Source organism: Electrophorus electricus, chromosome 1, assembly GCF_041902795.1.
Source record: "Electrophorus electricus isolate QZ-2024a chromosome 1, ASM4190279v1, whole genome shotgun sequence".
Classification (NCBI taxonomy): domain Eukaryota; kingdom Metazoa; phylum Chordata; class Actinopteri; order Gymnotiformes; family Gymnotidae; genus Electrophorus; species Electrophorus electricus.
In genome coordinates, this window is record NC_137497.1 from 74116 (window position 1) to 86039 (window position 11924).

General features: G+C 39.7%; 1 protein-coding gene and 1 long non-coding RNA gene across 2 annotated transcripts in view; one reads left to right on the top strand and one right to left on the bottom strand.

Annotated features, from left to right (window-relative positions):
• LOC145651318 (uncharacterized) overlaps positions 1 to 5741 on the bottom strand; it is a gene marked incomplete at its 5' end in the record, with an annotated part of 33846 nt that extends 28105 nt beyond the window's left edge. The window contains one exon of the mRNA XM_081697629.1: positions 5389 to 5741. Coding sequence (XP_081553755.1) covers positions 5389 to 5741 — 353 coding nt within the window. The remainder of the gene's footprint in view (positions 1 to 5388) is intronic.
• A 226-nt stretch (positions 5742 to 5967) lies between these two features.
• LOC145652423 (uncharacterized) lies at positions 5968 to 10925 on the top strand. The gene is made up of 3 exons (XR_014118725.1): positions 5968 to 6075; positions 7282 to 8231; positions 8424 to 10925. It is a non-coding gene; the product is annotated as an uncharacterized LOC145652423 (long non-coding RNA).
• The last annotated feature ends 999 nt before the right edge of the window (positions 10926 to 11924 follow it).

The following is an 11924-nucleotide window of genomic DNA, read 5'->3' on the forward strand; positions in this document are numbered from 1 at the left end:
CCGTCGTCCTGCTCATAGCCCCCTCTTCCTCTTCCTCTTCCTCTTCCTCTTCCTCTTCATGGCCTCGTCCTCATCCATGGCCTCTGCCTCTTTGTCCTGCAACAGCTTGATACATTGTGAGGGCTGCTTGATGTGCCTCATTCTCTTTCCTCGTTCGTTTTTTTGTCTTATACGGTTCTCAGCTGTTTTTCAGAGTGGATGGTGTACTGCTCAATAGTGTTCATGGGGGCCGTTTCCTGACGCATAGCCTGCATACCTCTTTTCTGATTTCGTCTCGCAGACTGTTCATGAAGCTTTTGCGGAGGTGGGCTTCCCATGCTGAGACCTCAGTCGGTCCCGCTGCCATCCTGTTTGGTCTTTCTATTCCGCAGTGGGTAGTGTGGACTTCTGTGAGTCTGCCACAGTATTCTGCCACATTCTTCTCCAGCCCTTGTCTGCAGCCAGCCAGCCATGATGGCAGTGTTAACTCGTATTGGGAATGCCATGGTTGCACGCCCATGGCTGACTATCGAGAGCTGCCGCGTGCAGGCTGGGGGAGAGACTTTCAAGTGTCAAGTTTCAAGTTTGGTTTATTTGTCACATACATAGTCATACACAGTATAACTCGCAGTGAAATGGTTGAGAGTGCTCTGTCCAAACTGAGGAAAAAGAAAACAGGGGTGCACAGAAAAATATATATTCTATATATGTACAAAAATATATTAACAATGTATATATATTATATACTATAATATATTAACATATATACTATGTTAATATTATATACTATAATATATTAACATATATACTATGTTAATATTATATACTATAATATATTAACATATACTATGTTAATATTATATACTATAATATATTAACATATATACTATGTTAATATTATATACTATAATATATTAACAAGACTTTGGAATAGGCTTGCACCACCGTCGTCGGAGCGTCTTGCTTTGGCCTCGGCCTGAGTTGCCTCGGCTCTTGCCTCGGCTCTGATGCTGCAGCTCCTCCCACAGCCCCTTGTTCCTCTTCAGCCGGTGGTTGAACTGGTGGGACGGGCACTGCAGGGGCCGCTGCTACCGGGGGAGCGCGAGGCATTAGAGGGCAGGAGTCGGTATCGGGGTCAACCTTGGAAACCTGCACAGACTGAAACATCTGAAACATGCGGTTAACATCCCCCTCCCTCTTTTTCCTCTCTCTCTCTCTTTCCTCTTCTCTCTCTCTTACATATAAATATTTTTCACTGTGTGTGTGTATATATAATATGTGATATTATATATGATCTGTGTTTGTGTGTGTAAACACATCATTTGATCCTTTCACCAGGTCATTCATGTTTACTAATGTTAGTCATAGTTGGCTGCAGTAATAGTAGCTTCAGGTGTGTTTACTGATGCAATATTGCTGATGCTAATTAGACTTTTAACATCTGAAGCCTTCAACCTGCCTCCCAAAGACTACATTCCCCATAATGCTCCTGTGTATTCCCAATACCCTGTCTACTCCTTTCACCTGTGAGTAGTTCTCTGTAATGTCTCTGTATTTAACCCCCTCTGTTTGTAGCTGTCTATGTGAAGTTTTTCTCTGCACTTCTATAATGTTTCCAAGCTGGTCTTTAGCACACTTACCTTGTGCTCTCGCAAGCATAGAACTGATAAATATTAGTGATGCTTCTATGGTTGTTTATATTTTCATGATGTATCATGACTGGCTGTTAATCTCTATGGTAATGGACCCATAAGGCTACAGTGCAGTGGAGAGCTGAGTCACGGTATGTGATGTTCAATTTAAATTGAAACCTAATGCACACACCTCTGTGGTCATCATATCTACCATAAGAGAAGTATGTGGGCTATGACCTGTGCATTAGCATTCAAACAAATAGTCTTAAATCTTATACACATTTCAGACAGACTACTAATTTAGCGTGGCTCTTTTGTGGCTTTTCCCCCACACTATCTGCCTATTTCTGATTAGACAAGATGTGAAGTTTTACATTTAGAAACATTTGGTTACAAGACTGTCATTTCACTTATCAATTAGTTACTGTTAGTTTTTGCTTGTTTATATATTTATGTGTAGTATTATTAACATTTATAACCACTAGGTGGCACATACACCTTTTCTCATGTTCTTTACTGTGGCGTTGCTTCCATAGTGTCACTACTGTTTTATTTCTTGAAGAGAGAATCCACTACCTGTTATGGGCTGAGAGAGAGAAGCTTGCCAATAAAACAGTGCCACCAGCTGGTGCACCTTTCTAGGGAGCCGCTGAGAGACAAAGGTTATGTATGTATATGCTATAGTTAAGAGAATTTGCTAAGAGGTTTATGCAGTATTTTAGTTTAAACTAACTGTCTTATGCCATGAACATTTACAGCATTTAGCAGATGCTCTTATGCAGAGTGATTTACAAAAGTGCTTTGTCATTTACTCATAGACTACATCCTACCCAGTACAGAAGGTTAGAGTCCAAGATACCAATGAACTAGAATATTGTAGAAGCACAGGGATCACTACTGATGCTTAGATGTACAAAACACATACAAGCTCTATATCAGACATGATAAGTACAGTAACAAACAATATCAAACTACATGCTAAAGGTTTGGTTATCCAACAGGTGCCAGATGAATAATCATTTAAATATTCCACAAACAGATGGGTCTTCAGTCTGCGTTTGAAGACTGCAAGGGACTCTCCTGTCTGGACAGCCAGTGGAAGTTTGTTACACCATTTGGGAGCCAGGACAGTTTGTCTTGACTTATGTCTTGACTTGTTTCTTGTTAATATCTGATGTGAAATCAGCAGTTCTTTTAATTCCCTGTGAAAACCTTCTGGACCAGATATATCATTTATATATTAATATATTGTGTCTAAAGCTTTTTATCCAGGCCAGTATCCATGTGGCACTGTGATCAGTTCTGATCTGATTGTGATTCATTGTGTAACGAATGGCTACCCTCATGTCTGTTTTTCTTTACTTCCTAGTTGTTCCATTCCTTGGTAGTGTTTTCCATGGCTGTTATTCCTTTCACCTGTGTCTGGTTTTGAGTTAATTAGTTCATACATTTAAACCCTGTCTGGTTCCAGGTGTCTCTGCTGTTCATTGAATGTCTGATTATCTGAAAACCTGTATCTGGCTGGATGTATGTTTCTCCAAGTTCTTCCTAGCATCTTTGTTATAGCTGCTTCCCCTGTTTGCCTTCGTGTGCTTTTGGTTTGTGTTTCCTAGCCTTTGTTTATCCTAGACCTTTATTTATCATGTATCCTTGTACTCTTCATATTGGTAAACTGACCCTGGACTACTGACCCTAACGACCATGAATTTGGATTTGCACCTAATAAATCTCGCTTTTCTCCACACATGCATCTGCCTCCACTTGCCAATAAAACTGTTGGGTCAGTTCTGATCTGACTACTGTTTAAGTTTGGTCAGTACCGTAGCATTAAGTTTGGTATGCCTTGTGTTTCAGTGTTTCTGTGTCATCATCATGAATCATGATCAAGTCAGTATGTCACATTTAACAAACAAATACCTCAGCAGGTACAACAGCTGCCTGTACTTTCCACAAAAACACACCAAATATCTGCCTACTGTTAAGTGTAGTAATACTGATTATCATACACGTTTTATATGATCAGTGCAATTTGTGTTATACACTCTTCTACATGCAATTAAACACTTGCTGCCTAGATGAACATAAGTGATTCTGTCAATATACACTCACCAGCCACTATATTAGGCACACCTGATCAACTGCTCATTAATGCAAATATCTAATTAGCCAATCAGATGACAGCAAATCAATGCCTTTGGGCATGTAGACATGACATGCTGAAGTTGAAACTGAGCATCAGAATGGGGAAGAAAGATGATTTAAGTGACTTTGAACATGTTTATCACGGTTTATCACCTGTTTTCACGGTAGGCCAGGCGTCCAGCAGGAGGGACACGCCCACTTCTGCTCAGGACTGCACAACACACCTGCTCCTCTCACAATCACCTGATTATTGACCTCACACATCTATTCCTTATTTTCCTCTTTTATTTAAGCTCACAGGTACCTGAAGTCAGTGCTGTGCATTATCAGACTACAGAGAGATTACCGAGCGCCACTGAAACTCCGACTTCTCCATGTATTTTCTTTTCCTTTCATTTGCTCTGCTTATTGTCATGGACAATAAAAGCCTGAAACCTTGCCTCTCACTCCTTCTGTGCCATCCAAGTCACATGGTATGGCCTGCCGCATGCAGGGGGCGGGGGGGGGGGGTTATTCCTGTTTGTAGCCACACCCCTGTAGCCACACCCACCTGTACTGGGTTAATCGTTAGTGTTTGTCAGTTTATTTAAACCTCCGTCAGTGCGTACCTCACTGTTGGTCGTTGTTTGTTAGCGTCTGAGTATAATGTTAATGTCCATGTTTGTGTAGCCCTTGTTAGTGTTTGTATAGCATGTGTTTACATTACAATCTTAATCGTTAACATTTAGTGTGTATATATTCACTGTTACAGTTATTTGTGAGTGCCACTATTGTCCTAAATGTTCTATGTCCTAAATGTTTCACAAAGTGCGGCACTCGGGCATTCGTTACACCATCCCTTTATGACCACAGTGAACCCATCTACTGATGGATACTTCCAGCAGGATAAAGCACTTATCATGAACCACAAATCATCTCAAACTTGAAAATGACAAAGTATTCACTGAACTCAAATGTCCTCCACAGTCACCAGATCTCAATCCAATAGAGCACCTTTTGGATGTGATGTGACAGGTGATTCATATATATATATATATATATATATATATATATATATATATATATATATATATATATATATATATATATATATATATATATATATATATATATATATATATATATAATGAGTAACTGCAGTATATTGTAGTAAGAAATGTAGATATACTCAAAATTGTAGTAAAGTACACAGTTTCCAGAGAAACAGGACATTTCTGACAGAGGTCCTTCATCATCTGTGCAAAGTGTTTCTGAATTAGTAGGAGGTGTAGCCAGTTTATATATGAAAAAGTATCTCTTTCTCTACATATATATATTTACATACTTGAACATGTTTAGTAACATTGTGGTAACAACTTTATAATGCATCAGCAGATCTGCTCCCATCTCTCTACAGTACTGCCTGCTCTCAGCCCAGTTCTTTCTCCCATTAGAAAAGTAGTAATAGCTGCTTCCAAATTTCCTCCAACCTTTAAAACACATCTCTTCAAAAAGAAAGACAGTGAAGAGTGGTGTGACTGTAAACTGTCTTTTAGCAAATAATGCATTTTCATCAGTAAGTGTATATTTTCCATTGTGGTAGTACTAATATTGTTCATCCTCACCCAGTTTTTGCTGAATTGCATCTCTTTCCATAGTGAGGTTATCATAACTGCTCTGTAATTGGTCTCTCTCTAAAGTCAAATTATTGTTAATGTCCAGTAACTGGTCTCTCTCCTTAGTCATGTTGTCATAGCTACTCTGTAACTGGTCTCTTTCCTGAGTCATGTTGTCATAGCTACTCTGTAACTGGTCTCTCTCCTTAGTCATGTTGTCATAGTCTCTCTGTAACTGGTCTCTGCCTGCATCGTGTTTTATCCACAGGCCGATGATAACAGCCAGCAGGAGAACACACAGCAGCCCCAAACACACTGCAGCTGGTTTTCCAGAGCACGCCTGCCTCCCCTCAGACGCAGCCTCACAGCCTGGGAGAATTACAACAGCAACACAGTTAGACTTCCTCTACTGCTTTTCAGATTCTACTGCAATGGTACAGTACTATTCAAAAGTCTGAACACACCTACTCTTTGTTTATTTTTAATATTTTCTCCTTTAAAACAAAACAGGGAAGGTATCAAACAAATGAAATAACACATATGTGATTATGCTATGATAAATATTGTCTATTGTAGAGTTTGCATCATTTGAAGTAACTTTCCTATACTTTGATGACAGCTCTGCATGCTCTTGGTGTTCTCTTAACCAGCTTCATGAGACAGCAACCTACGATGCTTTTACATCAGTCTTCAAGATGTTCTCACATATGCAGAGCACTTGTACGGTGAGGAACTAATCTAATCATTTGAACTAATCATTTGAATCTAAAATTGTGTTTTAAAAATGATTTTGTATATATGCTAACACCTTTCCCAAATTCTATTGTTCTTGAAAACAAATTTAAGCATAATCCATTAGATTAAAATGCCTTTATTACTATTAAAAACACACATCTGTCAAGTGTGTCCAAACTTTTGACTGCTACTTTATGTGCGAGAAACCTCAAGTAATACTATCTATTTTCTTCTTAACCCACAACTTCTGTCTATTAGAAGCCTGAAATGTTGCTTTATTTTTTTAAAACATCATGTTCCAGCTGTCTGCTTTGCAGATGTATTTCAGTCTACATCTGACAAAATCTAAAACATTCCTTTAATGATGATTTAAGTGTTGTAGTAGTTCTTTGATGATTTAAGTGTTTTAATAGTTTTATTTACTTTTGGCTAAAGGATTTTGTTCTTTTGTTTGAGTGGAACATATGTACAGTCTGTTTCCACAAAGAGAGTTCTTAAGACAGGTGTGGACTACATTTTTTAACACTGTTCACTCTTAAAAACATTTTAAAAAATGATTTTTGTTTCTGCTGCAGCAAAACCAAACATTTCAACCATTCATTCCTTATTTATTTTAATTAAATCCAGTCATTTTTTAAAAGATGTACTTTATTTTACTGGGAATTAAAGAAATTAGGCAACTAAAAAATTTGTTAATTTTCTCTTTGGTTACAGAGGGATATAGATCCTAAATAATTCTCACTTTGTTCTGCCTTTGATTCTGTGGTTGATCTGAACATTTACCTCGTTTCTGTACTTCAGTGTCCAGGCAGAATCTCTCATGTACTCTTGGCAGGTTATTGTAGTTGTCTATGTTTGTATAGTTGCTCTCAAGGTTTTCATATTCGTTATCCTCCTCCATGGCACTGGTGGCTGTTAGATGTGGGTTCCAAGACTTCTGTGGGAAGATTCGTTATGATCATATCATGTGACAATGAATTAATTTTTTGTAATTTTTTTATGAAAATGAGGGAACAACATTGGTCTGTGTGCCTCAACCACATCTAGGACCTCTATATGTCCTCAACCATATCTATGTCCTCTATATGTCCACGACCATATCTATGTCCATTACCACATCTACCAGCACCTGGCCCGCCTGGTACTGGGTGGGCACTGGGAATTGTCATGCTCTGTTTGTGTTTACGTTTATACAGCGCCTGGAGGTTCATGTTCATTGGACGGACGCGTCGGGAGCCGCATCCCTTGGGAGGGGGTGCTGTCACGGAACGTTCGCCTCCTGCGAGTCACAGGGTTTGGCCTGCCACCTGAAGTGGGAGGATATTTGTTTGTATAGAAACCAGTGTCCTTGTCTACTGGGTGCTGGTCATTGTTGATGTAGCGTTGTCATTGTTAAAGGTAGTCATGTTCATTGCTCTGTTCAATGTTAACCATTAAGTGTTCACGTTTACTGCTTGTGTTATATGTGAGTGCCGCTATGTTTTATGTACTTAAATGTTCGGATATGTCAAAAGAGTCTGTGCGTCCTGCTCCACACCCTTCGGCAGTCAGGCCAGCACATTACATACAACTCTGTGATTTCTTTTTCTCCTCTCTCCTCAGACGAAATTCTTCAGCTACATCCCAGCAATCCAACTACATTCCCGCTGGATCCGATTCCTTCCACTCTGTTCCAGACAGTCGCAAGAGATCAGCTTCCTTTCATCTCTGTTACCATCAACAACTCCTTACCTTCTGGATATGTGCCAACTGCACTCAAAACCGCCAGGGCGGTACCAATCCTCAAGAAGGCCACACTTGACGGCTCCAACGTTACCAACTACAGATCGGTCTCACTTCTCTCTTTCCTCTCAAAAGCCCTCAAACAAGCAGTTTACAATCAATTGTCTCTTTTCCTCACCCAGAACCAGCTGCATGATCCCAATCAGTCTGGCTACACACGGGCACATTCTGCAGAAACAGCCCTCATAGCAGTGACGGAGAAACTTCATGCCGCTAAAGCTGCCAAACTGTCATCTGTTTTGATTCTTCTAGACCTTTCTGCAGCCTTTGACACAGCATTCTTCTCTCTATTCTCTCCAGGCTCGGTGTGACTGGCTCTGCATGGAGATGGTTTCAGTCCAATCTGGAGGGACAGTCCTATCAGGTGACATGTAGAGGATTCACTTCCAAACCATGTAGACTTTCCACTGGTGTTCCACAAGGCTCATTATTAGGCCCCCTTCTCTTCTCTTTGTATACTCGTTCTCTTAATGATGTAATAAATTCTCATGGTTTCTCCTACCACTGCTATGCCGATGACCTTCAATTATTTCTTTTTCCACCCTCTGACACGCAGGTCTCGAGACGTATCTCAGCATGCTTGACTGACATTGCGACATGGATGACAGCCCACCACTTGAAGCTCAACCCCAGTAAAACCGAGCTTCTATTCAGCCCTGGTACTCCCAACCTTTACCATGACCTCACAGTTTCCTTCGAGAACTCCCTGGTATCACCATCTGAAGCTGCCCATAGCCTGGGCATAACTGGACAACTAGTTCTAGTTCTCCACTCGTGTCAAATCTAACCCGGTCTTGCAAATTTCTCTTTTGTAACATATGAAGGATTTGGCCCTTTCTCTCACAGGAAGCTACCCAGGTGCTTGTGCAGTCTCTTGTTATCTCAAAGCTAGACTACTGCAACTCGCTACTTGCTTGTTTTCCTCTAAGAGCCATCAGACCTCTACAACTTGACAAGAATGCAGCAGCATGACTGCTCTTCAATCTTCTGAAATTCACACGTTACTCCACTGCTGCGCTCCCTTCATTGGCTCGCAATAGCTGCACGCATCAGATTTAAAACCTTGATGCTTGCCTACAAAGCCAAAAATGGACCAGGCCCTTCATAAATGAGGACAATGGTCAAAGCCTGATCCATACATCAAGTACTTCAAACCTCAAGTACCGCTTAGCTTGAAATACCTTGCTTCAGGACTAATGGACGACAAGCAGTGATACTATTTTCTGTCCTGGCTCCAAGATGGTGGAATGAACTCCCACTTGCTGTGAGGACAGCAGAGTCCCTTGCAGTCTTCAAACACAGACTGAAGACCCATCTATTTGCAGAATATTTAAAGGACAACTGACCCCGTTCCTATATTGACTGAGTAAATTAGGACTTATTGTAGGGTATTGTTTACTATGTTGTGTAACAAACTCTAGCACTTATTGTTTATTGCACTTATCATTATTTAAGATAGACCTATTGTATTTTGTACTTCTAGGCATCAGCATTGATTCCTGTACTTATACAGTATTCTAGTTAATTGGTATGTTGGACTCTAACCTACTGTACTGTTCTAGGATATATTCTGAGGAAAAGACAAAGCACTTTTGTAAGTCGCTCTGGATAAGAGTGTCTGATAAATGCCATAAATGTAAATGTAAATTTAAATGTAATTCTGTCAATATACACTCACCAGCCACTACATTAGGCACACCTGATCAACTGCTCATTAATGCAAATATCTAATTAGCCAATCAGATGACAGCAAATCAATACATTTGGGCATGTACACATGACATGAAGTTCAAACTGAGCATCAGAATGGGGAAGAAAAGTGATTTAAGTGTCTTTGAACATGGCATGTTTATTTGTGTTAGACAGGCTGGTCTGTGTATTTCAGAAACTGCTGATCTACTGGGATTTTCAACCATCTCCAGGCTTTACAGAGAATGGTCAGAAGAAGAGAAATGATCCAGTGAGCAACAGTTGAAACATAAAAGCATGGATCCTTCCTGCCCTATCAACAGTTCAGGCTGATAGTGGTGGTGTAATGGGGTGGGGGATATTTTCTTGGCACACTTTGGGCCCCTTAATACCAATTAAGCATCCTTTAAACACCACAGCCTACCTGAGTATTGCTGCTGACCATGTCCATCCCTTTATGACCACAGTGTACCGTCCACTCATGGATACTTCCAGTAGGATAAAGCACCGTGTCATAAAGTGCAAATCATCTCAGACTGCTTCTTGAACATTAGAGTGAGTTCCCTGTACTCAAATGTCCTCCTCAGATCTCAGTCCAACAGACACCATTAGGATGTAGTGAAACAGCAGACTCACATCATGGATGTCCAGCTGATACATTGGAATTGGAGGGTTTAGATGACCAAGGCCTCCATTTAATCCTCAGTTGCTTGAATTGCATTAGTCATAATTGTAAGCTACTTAAAAGTGGATAAAAGTGCTCATTGCCATAAATGTAAATGTTTTGTAGAGTGCAGTACTGAGGATTCTTTGGTTATTACACATAGTAAAATCTGTAAATGTTTTCTAGAGTGCAGTACTACGGACTGAGTGGTTATTACACATAGTAAAATGTGTAAATGTTTTGTAGGGTGCAGTCCTGAGGACTGTGTGGTTATAACACATAGTAAAATGTGTAAATGTTCAATTTCTTTTCCTTTTTGTTTCTTTCTTCTTTATTAGCCAAGTTTGCTACTTTTATCCACAACGAATCATGTGTGTTAATTCTGGCTTGGTTGCATTGTTATGATTGTTATTACAGTGATACTAGTAAACTCAATACTCCTCCTGGTCATTGGTAGAATCTTAGTGATTGTAGTGAATGTTTTTCTTATCTCTGCTTATTCAATTAACATCCCTTAGTTATTATGTCTATGAGTCAAGAGTGATATTATAATGTTTGGTAGACAAGAAATAATCATGTATTGAACTCACGACTTCCATGAGTGGAGACTAAATTATTAATAATTTATAAATCAATTAAAATTAATAAGTGTTCCCTGTTAATCAGGATGGTACCCCAATTAACCTTATCAACTGTAACTGACAATTTATTAAAAGTGTTAAAACCACTACAGTGTTATAGAAAATTTATTGTGGAGTATGCATTTTAATTAGCACCAGGTTGTGCTCTCATAGGTACAATGCCAGGAACTCCTCTATCCTGCGCTTGACAAGCTCCGGGGATGTAATGCTAACCCTAACCCTAAACAACGTTGAACACGCAGAACTGAGAAGTCAAACAATATAAAGGTAAAGTAGACGATGGGTTAGGGATTGTAGAAAAAAAGTCCAACGACTCTAAACAACAGTCAGACGCACAAACTAAATAGGGCAAAAAATTAAGAACCTAAAACACATACTGGAGAGCGCGCTGTCTGGAAATTAAACAGCAACTAGGCCTGTCTGCAGAATGTGCCCCAAGTATGTTTTCAGAAATTATGACATTAGTTACAGGAAAACTGACTCCAAGAATTATGCATACATGGTCCTAATTTAGTTTTTGGTTGATGCTACAGCAACTTTTTCATCAACTAGCAGCAATCAATGAAGGTCCTGTTTCAGGTGCAATTATTAATTCTGTGGGAGTAAGTGAGTGCCAGTTTTGTTTCCAAAAACAATCAGCTGCCTGTAATCTGTTTGAGTGATCCAGATATTGCCTTTTCTGCCTGACTATATTGCCTGACTATACACAACCTTTTCATCTATACACTTATGAACATTCAGGGACTGCCATCAATATGTGTACCAAGCAACACAATGGGCAGCTCAGGCCTGTGGTATACCTATCCAAAACCTTAGATGCAGTAGTGCGAGGCTTAATTGCCTGACTATGAGCTGTGGCAGCAGCAGCTATTACGATCACGGATGCAGAAACAGTTGTTTTATCACATCCTTAACTTTCTAGACTTCACATCAGGTGTTAGTGATTCTCAATATATTATCAACACATCACATGATGGCACAAAGGCGAAGAGGCTACAAAAATATTTTGACATGCACAAGCAATTTAACTATTAAAGCCTCAGTCAACAGCATAATACTTACA